A 19,380-nucleotide genomic window follows, 5' to 3' on the forward strand; every position below is an offset into this window, starting at 1 on the left:
TATGTTCAACAGTGGTCTGCAAATGGGAAAATATCCTCCTAGGGAACTGCCTCTTGCTTTCTGTTCGTACATATGGGTTCATTTTTCTGACTGCCATTTATCAATGCCTTGGGTACCAGTTGACCGTTTTGCATGGTACTGATTCTGGTTTTAACCAATATTTCAGCTTGGTAACTAAGGTTAATATTTATCACGATGTTCCAAAATCTGACCGTAGTTCTTTTCTTTAACCATTTTCTGTCCGATCAAACTCTTAACACACATTTTTTAGCTTTATCTGGTGCTTATAATGGGTTCAGAATTATTCTAGATTGACCTCTCATTTCAAATAACTTAAAAAACAGTTTAGATGAAGAAAATTTCTTAACTGCATGCCAACATTTATGAGATAAAGCTGCTTCCACAAAGATCTTAAACTGATTTTTTTCTTGTAAACTCTTATTTATTAATAATGAACCTTTCATAGATCTCTCTAATTCTTAATATCCTAGTTTTAAAAAAGAAACCTTGATGGTTAAAATCTTCTCAAAAACAATCTTTATACTCATACCGCAATCAGTGAGCTTGGTAACCCAATCTCTATAACTTGCTATAACAATCATTTCCATCCAGATCTATGTTGTGGCAGGAAGCCGGTGGGAACAGCTATGACAGATTGCAATATTCTTTTCCTTCCAGGTCTGCTGATATGTTATCCACTTTTCACTGTGGTCCTGCATTGTCATCCATGGCGTTAGTTGCTATGTACAGCTGATCCTACTTTGTTGATCTTCTCAGAGAAATCATTTGATTTCCAAGTTTTCAATTTCAAAAATTTAGTAAAATCCCAATTTTTTATTTTATTCTAGTGATTCCTCCTTCCCAAGTTCAATATACGCTATTGTTTGATTGCCTTAAGTTCCATGGTAGCATTGCACTCCAAAAGCTCGCATTTAACCCCGAGTAATCACCACCCACCTCATTTGCCATGCCATTTCCTGGGTTTTTTAAAAATGGTTCTGAATATATTTTTTAACGTATGCCTTTCTTTCTTTTGGATCATTTTTACACTTAGTAGAAGAAAATATAAGCATGGAAAGACTGGAATTTTTTAGTAGAGGGCAATGGCTAGGGCATTCAAAATTTTCAAGTTTAACTTTGAATAGATTAATTTTTGAGTTAAAAATTTTAAACACTAATGAGGGTTTTCGTTTTATTATATTTTAATGAGAGTTCAGTATAATACTATAAAACATTGGATTGTCTCTAAATAGTAGGCTGTGTTCGATGATGATATCCCTTGCCTACTATTTTAGCCTTTAAGGACTGACCTAGTAAAAGAAAAATATTTTATGTAAACCTTCCTAGTAAAAGAAAAATAGTTGGTTTTCAAAATCCTACTTGGTTTCTTATACTTGTATTTTTTTTTAAACTATTATATTTATTTCTAATCTTTATGCACCATATTTGACATGAAATAACAAAATCTCAATTTTATAATTATAAAATTCATTTTTTTCTCACGTAACTTTTAACCAATTTTTTCTCATGTTAAACCCATTTAAATGAATTTCATTTACACTTTTGCCACACTGCTTCAATGCTGTGTAAATGGAAGGCTCCTATGTCCAAAACATAGAACCTTACATGATTGTCATTCAAATTTGGATCACATATAGTAAGACTGAAATATGGGGAAACTGCCTGGCTTTATGGTGCTGATGGATTTGAAACTTGAATAAATAGTGATTCCACAAGATTGTAGTTCGTTTGGATCCATTATGTACAATCCCACCTGTTTGTAATTAATTACTATGTTAAAAGAGCAATTTACAAAACATTTGGAGGATGCTTGGTGCTTAAGGGATAGTGTTTCAGAAAACCAATTCTTTAAACACCATATGCATATTGTCATTTAGATACAATGGTACTGGTTTTCTTCTTAGTATCCTTTCATGTCACTGATTAGGCTAATTTGAGTCAACCATACGTTCCCATAAAACATGGGTTTTATGATTGAAATTTCCTAAAGTCATTGACTCTGCAATAGAAAGAAGGGTTACTACATGCTTCCATCTGCTCCTTTTATTTTTTATATTCATTTGGCATGGGGATTATACATGTTAAAAGATTCTGGTTTTGCACTTGAACTGGGAAATATGTTTAGATATTCATGGTGTGTATGTATTCGAATCTTACCTACAAACACTTGTTCCCTGAATTACATTTATATTTAAGTTTGCTAAAGAAATTGTGATGGCCATTAAGAAGTATTATTTGAGGCTTACTCTATAACATGAGTAGCTACTCTGAGATTGAGGCGGGGATTATCTGATGGTATTGTTTCTGAAGGCCATTTATTTCTGATTTTTTTTAGAAACATCAACATGATCTTGTACTGAACCATCCCTTGCTAAGTTTTCTAATAGTTCCAATGGTTGCAGGCTAGCTTGCCTGTGAACGAAATTGTGCAAGCTTTGATTAAGAAAGGTTATGATGTCACTGCATCCAATGATGCTGGCCGCTTTGTCTGCAATTATGTGTACTACCACTCACTTCACCATTCTACCAAACGTGGCTCCAAATCTCTCTTTGTACATGTTCCACTTTTCACAAAGATAAATGAGGAAATTCAGATGCAATTTGTTGCAGCGCTTTTAGAGGTTTTGGCATCCATCTGACAACTTCCTCTGCGTTTGGATTCCTATGGGTGAGTATAGAGTTCAGCATGTAATGCACAGATTATGATGATTCATAGTCATATGTATTGGCAGTATTGCCTTTCTTTCAAAGTGTCACAGGGATCAAGGGTGGCTGTGGTCCAACTCAATCTCTTAAGATGGCTTAAAAAATGTGTGCTCACCAATCTAAAAGAATCGTGCTGAAGCATATAGATTTTATCAGTTCCAACAAATTGGATTAGTTTTGATATACTTGATATGATGTCAAAGATCAGACTTGATGTTCATTTATGTTTGCTAATGGGTTTGCCTTTCTGAGAGGATTTCACCATTCATTTAAGACAAATTGTATATAATTTAATTGGTATTTCCTAGTGCTGCCATTTCTTTGACCTATTCTTATCGTTGTTATCTTAATTCTGATATTGTTTGTTGTACAGATTCACACCCATGCTACAGCACAATAGCAGTGCCTATGCACATGTTTGGAAGAGACACTTATAATTTGAGGAAACATTTTGTCATATTCTTCCAATGAGAAGTTTATAAATTAAACGTTAGACAAAACAAATGATACAGAGTAGGACAAAACAAATACAGAAAATCTGGGCGTTGAAATATATTTTGTTTCCTGCGCTAGATTTATTTTCAATTGATTTCCCTGTCAAGTGATGGAAAAGATTATAAAGGATATTGCGAAGATTGATAGGTGAGGAGAACCTGCCATTTTTGCTTAAAATTTCTTAATGGGAATGCTTGATATTAGATATGAATGAATTCACCCTGAAAGAATAAGCATGAAATAAGGTGACTGGCTATATTAGCTTACTTGTCTCTGCACAGCATTTAGAGATTCGTACATTACCAGTGATGCTGATACTAGACTATTTGATAAATAAAATCTATGTAGCGTGTAATAGATAGTTAAGAAAACCCGTTATTATGAACTTTTTGTTAGCTATGGGTTTAATTCCTTAATATTGACATGCAAATACAAATAGAATATATTATTTTGGAATTTTGAAGCATGTCATGTCTATCAAGAAAGAATTCTAGAAATTTATAATCATGTACTAAGATGCTTAGAATTGTATAGGAAGATACTTTATGGGTAAGGGCTGTATGAATCAACATATATAAAAATATTTTATAAATAGATGTTAGCATGTTTACTACTAATCTTTCCAACGGAAGTAGATTTTCTTTGATGCTAAGGGCAAAGCCAATGGATGATATGTCACAAGATTGAGAGGTTGGGCATGAAAAATAGGGACTATATATGGAGATCTTTGGCACTTCCGTTGATCTTTGGCACTTCATTTGAAACTGAATTAATGTCTGTTGCATTAAAATGCATTTTGAAGATTAAGAAGGAAGGATGTTCTTGAGAGCCATCATTAGGTTCGAAAGGAAGCTAGACAAAACTATAAAACTTATCAAGGCTGGGGTCTTATGGAGGGGTTTTGGAATATATTTTGAAGGAGCAGAAGTTCCCATGGTGTAAAAGAACAAAAAAAATTGCTAAGGATTAATTAGAATCTTTCCCTGAAAATAGAGCCCCTACTATTTAGGACTGCAAATTTAAGCGGGTGGAAAAGTTAGGGGAATAGAAATTGACCCACTAGCTTAGGCTTTTTTTCTGCCACTTGTCAACCATCTCAAGTTAATTTGTTCAAGGAAGCCCCCCTCCATGGTACCCCAACCTAATTAAATTGACGAGAGGAGGAATGTTGAATAGATTAAAATCTAATAATGTTAGAAGGAATAACCACATTGAAAACAAAAGAAGGCAACACGATATATCTTAGGGCAATCTTTTTATAAAAATATTTTATAAATAGGTGTTAGCATGTTTACTACTAATCTTTCCAATGGTATTAGATTTTCTTTGATACTTAGGGCAAAGTCAATGGATGATATGTCACAAGATTGAGAGGTTGGGCATGAAAAATAGGTACTATATGGATATCTTTGGCACTTCAGTTGAAACTGATTTAATGTCTGTTGCATCAAAATGCATTTTGAAGATTGAGAAGGAAGGATGTTCTTGAGAGCCATCATTAGGTTTGAAAGGAAGCTAGACAAAAATATAAAACTTATTAAGGTTGGGGTCTTATGGAGGGGTTTCAGGATATATTTTGAAGGAGCAACATGTACACATGCGCGCATGCACACACACACCCGCACACACGCACACACAAAGTTCTCATGGCGTAAAAGAAAAAGAAAAATTGCTACAGGATTAATCAGAATCTTTTCCTGAAAATAGCAGCCCCTACTATTTAGGACTACAAATTTAAGCAGGTGGAAAAGTTGGGGATCTAGAAATTGCCTTACTAGCTTAGGATTTTCTTTTGCCACTTGTCAACCATCTCAAGTTAATTTTTTTAAGGAAGCCCCCCTCCATGGGACCCCAACCTAATTAACTTGAAGAGAGCAGGAATGTTGAATAGATTTAAATCTAATAACTTTAGAAAGAATAACCAACATGCAACACAAGATACATCTTAGAGAAATCTTTTTAGAAAAATCTAGCATCAAAGAAGCATTCTATGTATTGTTTTCAGCCAAAATTACAATATCATATTATAGTAGTTCCTTCAATCAAAATCTTCAATGTGGAAAAATTGGTAGCATAACCCCCACAAAAGCAAGTGCATACTTGATTTTTCTTTCTAAACATCCAATATACAGGAAACTCCAACTCAAGAAATTATAAATGGTTTCCAATACTATGAGCTCAATTTGGGTGCCTAGGTATATGGTTCAAATTTAAAAACCTCCTCACATCATGAGCAACCTACCTTAAATAGTTTGTGATTCCTAATGTCACATATTTCACCTTACCAAAGAGGGGTGCTTCATTTTCAACTACTTTACTCTTATACAACTCATACACATCATAAACCAATAAACATTTTCGGGTGACCTATAAACTTCTATTAAAAAAAATTACAATAATTTTAAGCCTTTTTAAAAATATGAAAAAATTTAAAAACCATAATTTGTAACATCTCACTAAAAATCAATGATATGGATCTAACTTTTTACAATAGCTTTCTTAAATGATCTGCAAACTTCTATATTTTTTTTTATAGAAATATTCAAAACCACTTAAAACATGTTACCAAATCTTTAAAAACTAGGGTTTTATGTTCAACTTTCTTGAAGTTGTAGATTCTTGTAAGGCCACCTTCAAATTTATCCTTGAAAGCATTAAAATCTGCAAGATTGGGTTAACGAAACAAGCAAAAAAAAATATTACAGAGGGACAAGGGTTCCACTAGATGTGCCAATGACATCATTAAATATAGATTCAAACAAATATTTCAAATAAAACATTCAAAACCCTTAATCTATATTAAATGTAATTTTTGATAGAGCAAAAGATTCAAAATGTATAAACAAAACAATGACATTTTACCAAATACATTGAATCTTTAATATGCTCATGAATGTTGAAAGATGATTGTTTTTTTGCACAGTTGGCATAACATACTTGAACTCTGGATTGTCATAAAAAAATAGCCAATGATGGAGATTCGTAGGTTTGCGAGGATGAACAACAATAGTGAGGATCTAAAGATAGATGAATGCTTAGGATTAAGTTGGTGGAGAGGTTATAAAATAGAGGGTGATGAATAAAAAGGATTATTTAATTTAAAATTACATGTTTAGAAGATAGTTATGAGATGTGATGGGGAATAAAAGAAACACTCTTCTATGTCAAAACCAAGCAATCAAACAATGCCCCTTGATCCACATAAGATTTATCTTTAACTATGATAAGATCATTATTTGGTAGTATTCAACTCACTATATCACTAGATTATATCACTACATTAGGATATGTCATTCCCAATCAATCATTACTATTACTACCATAACATGTCATACCTTTACTCTCACATTGGCAAAAATTATTCTTTTTATTTTTCATGCTTGTTTATTTCCTATTTTATTGGTTGTTCTTGTTATCCATTCTATATTTCTTGTTTTATAACATACTTGATCAAAGTCACCATGATCCATTATATCATGATGTCCCTTGATGGTATGTTTGTTGGGGTATTTCATTGTTTATATTTTATGTGTCCCTCATGCATTTAGCACATTGTCACCATGGTTTCTTACATAATGCTTAGCGTACCAATGAATTGGTTGCTCGATCTATTTAGATTCCCTTAAAGAAAAAACATCCATTGTGTACCTATGATCAACACCACACAAATATCATAATACCAATGTCATTATCCATGTATTATCCTATTCATTAACATTTCATATGTCCATTGATATCATTTACTGATTTTCATACACTTGACTAACATTATATCATCCTAATACTGTAAAAGCAAGAGCAACTATCAATCCATCATCCATGTCTATCATCACAAAACTATGCATCATAATTATTCATACATACACAAGGATAAATGTATATTGATATCATTTATTGATTCTCATACATTTGACTAACATTATATCATCCTAAGACTATGTAAAAGTAGGGGCAACTCTCAATCCATCATCCATGTCTATCATCACAAAACTAAGCATCATAATTATTCATACATACACAAGGATAAATATGCATTGTAAACAAATATTCATAATGCATCCATTATAAAGTATCCATATACATCTATAATCATCCTTAATAAATAATACGCATGTATTTATTATACCAAAAAATGGGCCTGCATCTAATTACATGTCAAAATGAATGTACATCAATCTTAAAATGCATAGTGTACATATTGTTAGACAGTTCAAATAACTGGAAGACAACTGAGAGGGGGTGGGGGTGAATCAGTTGTCACAGATTATCGGATCATTTAGCAATTAAAACTTTAATACTGGAACCCAAAACATTAATACCGGAATGGTTAAACCAAATACCAGAATAGCAGTTAAACCAATTAAGCATAAACAATAATCACAGAATAAATACCATCCACACACCAAGATTTATACGTGGAAAACCCGATAAAGGGAAAAACCACAGTGGGAAGTCTACCTGTAGTCAGATAATACTTCTGTAGTAAGTATGTGAATTACAATTGAGGGGCCTACACTTGTAGGAAGGCCAATAGCCTAGGGAACACTGCTAATCACAAAAGGAGTCTCACTGACTACATAGAAATCCAGACTACAATCTGGAAGAAGGAATGAACTGCAAAGATAGAATCTTCTATGCCTGAGTAAAGTTCTGGTTAAGCTCAATACCGGAGGACTAAATCCTCTTACATAAAACCAATTCGATCTCCAATGATCGACCAAATTCTCTACTTGAATGATATTACATTATTCACACATTACATCCCTTAACCATAACCATGATGATCTACAATGAGATCTTACAACTATATATACAAACCCTCGACCATAAACAATAAGGTCAGCCACTAGACAATAAACCAATTACATAATTACAGAACATGTCGGCCTTAGACCAAACAAATAATATCCAACACATAAGACATCCTGGAAACACATCAAGAGGACCAATCCATATGTTACATTAAGTCGGTCCATAACCTAGATCAATCGAGACCCAATATAGGTCCACACGCTAAAGCAATAATCCAAATCCGCCAAGTCTCGAACAAGATCACCATCAGCATCCTAAAACTCCACTAGAAGTTGCACCAACACCACTTATGCATATCATCAAAGATCTTCATCAAAAGCTCTGCCAGTGAAACCCTCACCGAAACCAGAAACTAAGCTTCCAAGCAAGCAGGACAACATTTGATCACCAGACCAAAACCAACTTACTGAATATGAACATGAGTATCATGAATAAGCCAATTTCATAACCAAATGATACCGGAGCCTACCGGATTATGCTGGATCCAAACCAACCAGAAACCACTCAACCTACCGAGACCAGAAGGGTGTCGGTAAAGAATCCAAACAACTAGTGTTGACATCAATGACAAAACATCAATGCAACACATAATCAATTCCTCCAAATGGCCAACAATCTCCCCCTTTGGCATTGACGACAACACTAGATGTGAAAAACATCTAAGTACCAAGAAATGCTAAACATGTCTCCCCCAATGGAAGACAACCAACAATCTCCCATATACAGATGTAGTAATGAAGTTTTGAAACAAAGACCAAACTCCCCCAGTGAATGATATCTTTGTAAAGCTCTGAATTATACATATATCTCTCCCCCTAATGTATACAACTCCTTAAGTTTTTCTTTTTCACATCAATATCTCTCCCCCTTTGACATCAATGCCAAAAATCTGACAAAATAATCAAAGCAAAAACATAAACCATTGAATCACAAAGCTAACTACTCCCCCTGAGTAGTAGCATCCCCACATTAGTGTCGGAATAAAAATATCTCTAATAATGCATACCGGACTGATGCCAAACCGCATCAATCAAGTCTCTACCGAAGGGGCAGAAACTCCCAATGTCTCTGAGGTATTCAAATGATTCTTTAGGCAAAGGTTTAGTGAAAATATCTGCAATCTGCTCTTTAGTGTTCACATAAACCAATCTGACTTCATTTACTTCCACCTTCTCCTTCAAAAAGTTATACTTGATAGATATGTGCTTTGTCTTAGAGTGAAATACCAGATTCTTTGATATGTCAATGGCAACAGAGTTATCACAGTGAATAATTGTCGGTCCAGTGCAATGCACTTTGATATCCTTCAACATTTGCTTCATCCATAAAACTTATGTACAGTTAGTAGCAACAACAACATAGTCAACTTCAACAGTAGATAAAGAAGTACATGATTGTTTCTTGTTGATCCATGAAACCAACTTCTTTCCAAGAAAGAAAGCTCCACCGGAAGTACTTTTTTGATCATTAACATCTCTAGCCCAATCTGCATCTGTATATGCACATAATGTAAAGTCATCATCCTTAGGGTGCCACAAACCATATTCAGTTGTTACCTACAAATACCCCAAAATCCTCTTCACTGCACTCATGATTTTCTCTAGGATCACTCTAAAATCTTGATACAATACAAACAACATTCATTATGTCAGGCCTAGTCTGAGTCAAATAAAGCAGACCTCCAATCATAGATTTGTATCGTGTAGGACTTACCAGTGCAGAAACATCTTTTATTGTCAATTTCTCACTTGTAATCATAGGAGTACTTACCAGTTTAGAATCTCCCATACCAAATTTCTTCAACAATTCCCTAGCATACTTAGTTTGGCAGATGAAAATACATTTATTGGTTTGAGTAATCTTCAAACCTAAGAAAAAATTCATTTCCCCAATCATAGACATCTCAAATCCATTCTTCATATTGTTAGCAAATTCCTTACACAACTTATCTTCACCTCCAAAAATAATGTAATCAACAAATACTTCAATAATCAGTATATCATCATCAGTGATCTTATAATATAAATTACTGTCAACATTACCCTTGGTAAAACCAAACTTCAAAAGATATTTATCCAACCTTTCATACCAAGCTCTAGGTGCTTGTTTCAATCCATATAAAGCTTTCCTTAACCTGCAAACCATGTTTGTATTCTTTAATAGTGAAAAACCATCAGGTTGCTCAGTATAAACCTCCTCATCAAGATACCCATTCAAAATTGCACACTTAAATCCATTTGATAAACCTTGTAGTTTTTGTGGGCAGCATAGGCAAGAAATAATCTTACAGCTTCAATCCTAGCTACAGGTGCAAAAGTGTTACCATAATCAATTCCTTCCTTCTGAGAATATCCTTTACAAACCAATCTAGCCTTATTCCTTAAAACTTGACCATCCTCATTCAATTTATTCCTAAAAACCCATTTAGTTACAATAACATTCTTATTTTTAGGTCGAGGAACCAAAGTCCATGTGTTATTTTCTCAACCTGATCTAATTCTTCTTCCATAGCTTTCAACCAATATTCATCTTTACATGCCTCAATTACTGATACCGGTTCAACTTAAGAAATTAAACATACCTCATTAGTTTCCAATCTTCTTCTTTTCATTACTCCATTGTTCTTATCCCCAATGATTTGATCTTCTGAATGATTCAATCTCACATACTTAGGAGTCTTCTGACTCTTTGTTCCCTTTCCGGTTCTTCAGTTACTATAGAATTTTCTGATACTGCCGGAGTAACTGGTTCAACACCCTATTTTGGTAAAGATGCTACTAGTTTAGATATAATCATTTCCACCGCCGGTTCCTTTTCATAAACTCTGATTTGACCTCTATTCAGCTCATCCACTTTGACATAGCACTTTCCACAATTCTCTGCAATCTCTTGTTATAACATCTATATGCCTTGCTCTCATTAGAATAACCAAGAAATATGCCTTCATCACATCTAGGATCAAATTTGCCAATCATATCATCTCTCCTGATATAACATTTACTACCAAAGATTCTGAAATAATTAATTATAGGTGTATTGCCAAACCATAATTCATAAGGTGTCTTACCAGTTTCTCCTTTGATATGTATTCTATTGAATGTATAAACCGCTGTGCTCACTGATTCTCTCCAGTAGATATGAGGTAGACTAGCTTCCATCATCATTGTTCTAGAAGAATCCAATATAGTTTTGTTCTTCCTTTTCACAACTCCATTCCGTTGAGGTGTCCGGGGAGCAGAAAATTGTCTTCTTATACCACGCTTCTCACAAAAGTTATTAAACTCATCGGATGTGAATTCACCACCATGATCTGACCTCAAACATTTAATCTTCAATCCTATCTCAGTTTCCACTTTAGCCTTAAAGATTTTAAACTTTTCAAATGCTTCAGATTTTTCCTTTAGAAAAGTAACCCACATCATTCTAGAATAATCATCAATGATTAGCATGAAATATTTATCACCTTGAAAACTTTTAACTTTAGTAGGGCCACACAAATAAGTTTGAATAAGATCAAGAACATCATTATATTTATCTTGTATACTCCTAAAAGAGGTTCTAACCTGTTTACCCATTTGACATTCTTTGCATACCGGATTGTAGGGCTTCACAATCTTAGGTATATCTCTAATTGCCTTAGTTGAACTGATCTTCACAATCTAATCAAAATTCACATGACACAACCTTTTATGCCATAGCTAACTCTCACCAATTTGTGCAATCAAGCATGTCTTCTCATCGGAATTCAAATGAAATATATTACCTTTTGTCTGTGTATCGGTTACAATCTCCAAACCAGATATGCTAATGATTTTGCATTTTCCATCCCTGAAATGTAATTGAAATCCCTTATCCACCAATTGTCCTACACTCAAAATATTATGCCTTAAACCTTCAACATAATAAACATTGTCAGTATTGTTCTTGTAGACGTATCAAAATGACCATATTCCTAAATGAATATTTTATGTTCATTTCTCTATTTAATTAAATCCAATTTAATTAAATTACCCGCATTCCTCTATTTAATTAAGTAAATTACTCAATTAAATTCACTATACCATTTAATAGGATAAATTCATTTTATTCAATTAAAGCCCCTGTCCACTTTTTAATTAAATTCAAATTTAATTAAAATAGTTATCCTAAATTAAATAAATCTAATTTATTTAATTGCAACCAAATTGAAATAAAACAATTTATTTTAAATTAATTGCATTTTCCCTCACCCACTTGCAAAATCCTACACCTCCCACTTGCATCCTAACCCTCTTCTTAATTTCTTCTAGAATCCATCTAATCCTAATTACTTAACCCAAACCCATCCATTATCCCTTTTCCCTAAATTTGAGGAGGTCACTTCTCAAATTTGGAGTAAAGTCTTCTAAAAGCATTAAAGCCTTTATCCATTCAACAAGCTAACTTGTTGAATACCCCCAAATTTGGAAGGACTCTTACAAATTTGTCCCCAAAGTCTTCATAACCATTAATGGTTAACTCAATCCTTTAGCATGGTTAAAAAATTTCCATAAACTCAACCTCCATGTAACCCAAGGGTCTCATCAAGCATTTATTGCTTTGACCATGGTTATTCTTAATCCTTTGTACAAGAGTTTATCCTTTGGGTAAAAGCTTTATCCAATGGATAACCCTAACTTAACCCTAACCCTTAACCCCTAGGGTAACCATGAGGTCTTCTCAAGCATTTAATGCTTCTTACATCTCCTCTCAACCAACCTTATGTTGACAATTGTCACCATTTCATTGGTGCCAATTGCAAACATGGATTGACAACTTTCAAACTTAGCCCTTGATTAACTCTTTCAATCCTGACCATCCATTGCCCTATTTTTGCTATAAATAGAGCTCTCATTCCTCCATTTTAATCATCCAAGTCTTTAGCATCATACTTATACTAAAATCCATCCAAGTTTTAAATATCATTTTATGCTCATCATTTAGCCTCTCTTTTCAATAGGAATTAATCTAAATATACATGTTTAGAGTATTTTCCTTATCATTTAGCTTAATCATAGACTAATATAGCATGTTAAGATAGTCTTGTTACTAATCTTGTCATCTTATAACTAGTTTATTGCATTTATAGGATCATGCATAGCTTAGGATGCATTTCATCTTAAAATCAACAAAAGCATCCCTTGTTCTTGCATTTGTCATCCCTAAACCATTTTGCTCAGCGACCTGAGAGCAAAAACATTGGTTTAAGGGACCGTGTAAGATAGAGAACCATGGAACCATCCTTGGGAAGTTGAGTCATTCTTCATGACTCCGTAGCTTGCACCAAGAAGTCCTATGGGTGTGTGAGAAAGGCTCCCTAGAACTCCATTTTTCACATTTCAAGTTCTATCGACCCGCTTTTCCTGCATACAGTTCTTACCATCCAATGATATAGTTCCTTTTCCTTTAATCATACATGCTTTGTCATCTCCAAATATAACCAGACCGCCATCAAATTCTTGCAAAGATAGAATCTTCCCTTTATCTCCAATCATATGATGTGAACATCCACTATCTATTACCTATTCATCCTTGTCTTCAATTTTAGCAGCAAGTGCCTTCTCTTCAGGTACATTCTCTTCCAATGCCGGAACATCTTCCTTGATAGACAGGAACACCCATTCCTTCCCATTGCCAAAAACAGTAGCAGAGTCTTCTGCCGGTTCATCATCAGAATCAGTAATGCCTTCCTCATCCGATATGTAGCATGATTTGTCTTTGTTTTTCCTATACTTATACTTGTTCTGATATCCAGGGTTAGGCTTAAATTATCTTCTAACTCTTTTTTCAAATCTTAAATTCCTTTCAGGACATCTAGATGCAAAATGGCTAATCTTATTACATGCAAAACATTTAAAAGGTGCTTTTCCTTCATACTTACTTCCTACCGGTCCTTTAGGTACTCTTCTAGCAAATAGGGCTTCAAGTTGCTCAAATCCTTCATCTTCTCTCTTCATATCATCCAATTATTTTACATACAAAGCTTTCCAATCTTACTTACTGGTTGCTGATGCAGATGCATGAAAAGCAGGTTCAGTCTTCATAGCTCCAGAAGGTCCAAATTCTTCAAGCTCAAAAGCAGATAATTTCTCAACCAAGGTATCTCTGTTGACAGATGTATTAGCCATAGTTCTTAACTCATTAATAGCATTAGCCTTCATCTTGTAAGACAATGGTAGGGCTCTCAAAACTTTAGAAACAATTTCATCTTCACTCAGAGTTCCACCACAACATTGAATTCCCATAACAATCTCATTTACGCTTTCCATGAATGCAGTAATATTTTCATCTTCTTCCATCTTCATGTTTTCATATCTCACCCAATAACCATCAAGTTTAGCAATCTTCATTGTAGGGTCACCTTCATTAAGAGTCTCCAACTTGTCCCATATAGCCTTTCCAGATGATTTGTCAGTCAATCCCGTTATTCGTTGATCAGATAGTGCACACAAGAGGGCTTCTTTTTCTCTACAATTATTCTCAAGCTCCTTATCCAGGTTTGTCAGAGGAAGATTTCCAGATGCCAGATTATGAAGTGTAACACCATTCTATGTGATCTCTTAAATCTCCTTGCCAACACATCTCAGATGAGTCTCCATCCAAATATTTCATCTTGTGTAATTTGTTCCATCAAGCCTAGGAATATCTCTCTGAAAGATAGCTCCAGATGAACTAGATGAACTTGAACTGTTAGTCGCCATAGGATCTTCCTCAAGCGGTTAAGATTTCTGCAGAGAGGACCAAAGCTATGATACCAATTGTTAGACAGTTCAAATAACTAGAAGAAAATTGAGAGGGGAGGGGTGAATCAATTGTCACAGACTACCAGAACATTTAGCAATTAAAACTTTAATACCGGAACCCAAAACATTAATACCAAAATTCTTAAACCAAATACTGGAATAGCAGTTAAACCAATTAAGCATAAACAATAATCACATAATAAATACCATCCACATGCCACCAAGATTTATACGTGGAAAACCCGTAAAGGGAAAAACCACGGTGGGAAGTCAACCCACAGTCAGATAATACTTCTACAGTAAGTATGTGAATTACAATTGAGGGGCCTACACTTGTAGGAAGGCCAACAGCCTAGAGCGCACTGCTCATCACAAAATGATTCTCACTGACTACATATAAATCCATACTACAATCCGGAAGAAGGAATGAATTGCAAAGATAACATCTTCTATGCCCGAGTATAGTTCCGGTTAAGCTCAATATCGGAGGACTAAATCCTCTTACATAAACCCACTTCAATCTCCAATGATCAACCAAATCCTCTGCTTGAATGATATTACATTATTCACACATTACATCCCTTAACCATAACCATAATGATCTACAATGAGATCTTACAACTATATATACAAACCCTCGACCATAAACAATCAGATCGGCCACCAGACAATAAACCAATTACATAATTACAGAACATATCGGCCTTAGACCAAACAAATAATATCCAACATATAAGATATCCTGGAAACACTTCAAGAGGACCAATGCACATGTTACATTAAGCCAATCCATAACTTAGATCAACCGAGACCCAATATAGGTCCACACACTAAAGCAATAATCCAAATCCGCCAAGTCTCGAACAAGATCACCATCAACATCTTGAAACTCCACCAGAAGCTGCACCAACACCACTTATGCATATCATCAAAGATCTTCATCAAAAACTCTACCGGTGAAACCCTCGCTAGAACCACAAGCCAAGCTTCCAAGCAAGCAGGATAGCATCCGATCACTAGACCAAAACCAACTTATTGAATATGAACATGAGTATCATGAATAAGCCAATTCCATAGCCAAACCATACCAGAGCCTACCGGATTGTGTTGGATCCAAACCAACCAGAAACCACTCAACCTATTGGGACCAGAAGGGTGCCGGTAAAGCATCCAAACAGCTAGTGTTGACATAATGACAAAACAACAATGTAGCACATAATCAATTCCTCCAAATGGCCAACACATATAGCACATGGCCTCATTAAATATGCATTGTGATCAATCCCCACAAATTGTATCCATCTATTCTTATCTTAATTAGGGCTCACATTGTCCCTTGTTAATCATAATGGTGGTAATGGTGCCCCCCTCATAGGTAGACACATCATAACATATCTTGACATAGATTTGGACAATGATCCCATAGCTCAAAAGCGACTCTACTACCCACTATGTTGTTGGAATACCCTAATCAAAGAGATTCCTATAGTATTCTATCTTTCACATGGTGTTTCATATCTCTCTCACCACCCTCTATAAATCTACGAAAGGCTAGGCCATCCCTTGTGGCCCTAGTAATTCTTAGGCCACATCCCTCTCCTACAATAGTCTTTTTAGTTCTACATACACTCTATTTAGCTATGCCTATAAGTAATATCTATCCAAACTCAACCCATCCCTCTCCTATAAACTACCATCAACTATGTTTAGAAGCCATCCCTTCACACCTACAAATTATCTCCATCAACTTGTAAGTTACAATGATCTACTTGTAATGACCTATAATTGTCTCCTTAGAACCATATAATTCTGGTAGCATTGGTAACTATCTCTCATCCTAGGCTCCTAATGTCCCCTCTTAACTCTATTAGTCATGTAACTAGTGGAATTTCCAACCTTGATAACCAAAATAGCCTTGCATATCCCTCAATGTCCATCACATCACCTCCTATCTCCGCCTACACCCCCTCTCCATCCACTCCCTCTCCCACAACTACTAATACTATTACCACTCCCCCTTTCTCCTCTATATACGGTTTCATGAATGCTCTATATTAATAATTTTTGTCATTTCTCATAGTATCTAGACCATTAGAATCATCAACCTCATTAACCTTAATTGATGCCACCATGCATCAATCTACCACCACTCCTATATCCACAACATCATTTTGATAGTCCCAAACTCTCCAATCCACACAACCTAGCTATCAACTCCCACCCTCTAATCCACTAATTCCTCCTACTATTTGATCTTCTTATACACAGGAAAATATAAGCCATCACATTGAGATATCCTTTCTTTTACCAAATTGTGTTAAGAACCTATCTAGCCAATATCTCTCTTTGATATACTCTCTATTACAAGTGTGGTTGTCATTGCACCAAAACATCGACCTGTTAATACCCGATGTAACCACTAGACTTATAGAATCCATAGGAGGCGGTTAAGCCATGTCACTAACCCAAGTGTTGTGTTGCACAACACAAGGAGACCAAGGGCACACACCTTGCAACAATCCCACCCCTAGCGCAAGCGAGGGGTTGAACCCGTGACCAAGCTCTGATACCACTTGTTAGAAGTGTGGTTATCGTTGCACCAAAAGATCGCCCTGTTAATGCTTGATACAACCACTAGACTTATAGAATCCACAAGAGGCGGTTAAGCCATGTCACAAACCCAAGCGTTGTGTTGCACAACACAAGGAGACCAAGGGCACACACCTTGCAATACTCCCATCACCCAATAATTTAGTATATCCACTCTACATAATACAATTAATTATGATCCTCCTCCCACTCTTTCGTATCTTTATATGACCTCCAAGTAATTCTTACATTTGGAGATCATCCAATGCTCATGGATGGTAAGATACATCTCCAAGATAACATTATTGCATCTCCCTCAGTATCAACCACCCATAAAATATGTCTCTATAGCTATAAAAATCTCCCTCACCCTCCAAATACCTCATCACATTCTTCTTCCACACTTAGACCTATAATATTTTTACTAATGGGATTCTTAAAGCACCCTTATATGGAATTGGGTGCAAGTCTTTTTGCAACTATGCCAGTGCATAGGATCCCAAGATAAAAATAATTTTCTACTCTAGTATGTCAATTACATGATCCACTAGTCCCATTTGAAAGTATCATATAATATTTTTTAGGTAGTAATATGCCACTTATAAGATCCATAAACATTAGGGGAACCTCCTCCATCATGTCCTTACATGCATCCAAGTCCAATGCCAATCCTTGCATTGGTATGTTTTGCATCCCCAATAACCTCTCCTTGATCATTGGTTGTGTGCCCTATCAGTACAACATCCCCTTTATTGGGTTTCAAAGAATTCTTCATACATCATCCAAAATCATCATGATATCCTTGATACCATATAGAATGTGCTAGTATTTTAGTGGCATCTCCCCATTAGGGTTGTCAACATACCCCTATTTTCTTGATTTTTTGGCATGTGGGACACTTCATACAACTCCATTGCCTCTAGAAACCCCAACTTTGTATTGTTAAATCTAACCATCAACTCCATCACTATTGACCTACACTCCCATCTCACAAGGATTAGTAGTTGTTTTTGTAATCACCAATCCATTGTTAAAAAATACCTTCTTCATACTAACTACACAAATTCAACACCTCTAGGTGCAAACATTGTTGTAATTACACAAAATGCCAAGCATCATGGCAAAAATTCCTTTCCCAAAGTGAAAACATGTCCTCTTCTCATGCAAAAATGTCATAGAAGAGAGATAATTATTCAATATGTGCTATGTTAAATTACACAATGCTAAAACTGACACACAAACACCATATGAAAAACACACTCCAAAATGTGTGTGCTTCAACATACCTTCTCCTCACAAATGATAAATAATTGTAATATTATAATTTCAAATTCACCACTCATTAATGGTCCAATTCTATCTCATCATCAATACCCTCATTAATGGATCAATCACCTCTTTTATCATGTACTAGTACGTATTGCATCTTGTTCTTAGAATCTTTAAGATAAAAGCTATGATTAACTTTTTGGAAGGATGAAAATAAAAATTTATAGCCTTCCCTCTATTATTTATCCACCCTTTTCCCTCATCTTCATTATTTAACCCCATTATTTAACCCCTCAATATATGTTTCTCCTTTTGAGAGACTTCCTAGGCTCGCATAAAATCCACCTACTTTCTTAAGGGAGTATGTCTAATCCATTTTTTAAGCCCATCCCTCTAAATGACTATGGCATACTAGCACTAGTTTTTCCTCACTAAGTGTTTATAATTATCTTATTTGAATCAACGTCACTTATCTTAGTCCTGACACAACTTCAAAGAGGAAAAAATGTAGTCCCTAAAATTGTACTTCCACATTTCAAACCTAGCATCGTCACACGTCCACTAGCATATCATTAATCCTACATCACATCTTCACTAATTAAGTTCTCTTTCCTCTACTAGTTAAATAAATAAATAAATCATGTTTATTTGAATAATTAGAATAATTTCCCTTTGCTAGTCAATTAAATAAATCACGTTTACTTAATTAATTGGACTAACCTTCTTT

The 19,380-nt window shown here is 34.9% G+C and overlaps 1 protein-coding gene across 2 annotated transcripts in view; it reads left to right on the top strand.

The window, feature by feature from the left end:
* Positions 1–3,577, top strand: part of LOC131030392 (uncharacterized) — an 84,184-nt gene extending 80,607 nt beyond the window's left edge. The window contains exons 4-5 of one of the 2 annotated variants that reach the window (XM_057962226.2): positions 2,424–2,689; positions 3,101–3,577. In XM_057962226.2, coding sequence (XP_057818209.2) covers positions 2,424–2,660 — 237 coding nt within the window. In that variant the 3' untranslated portion in view covers positions 2,661–2,689; positions 3,101–3,577. Of the gene's footprint in view, positions 1–2,423; positions 3,053–3,100 lie in introns of those variants that run through there. The other variant, XM_057961549.2, reaches the window with a different exon arrangement.
* Positions 3,578–19,380: the final 15,803 nt, after the last annotated feature.

The sequence above is a fragment of the Cryptomeria japonica genome, chromosome 3 (genome assembly GCF_030272615.1).
Source record: "Cryptomeria japonica chromosome 3, Sugi_1.0, whole genome shotgun sequence".
Lineage (NCBI taxonomy): Eukaryota > Viridiplantae > Streptophyta > Pinopsida > Cupressales > Cupressaceae > Cryptomeria > Cryptomeria japonica.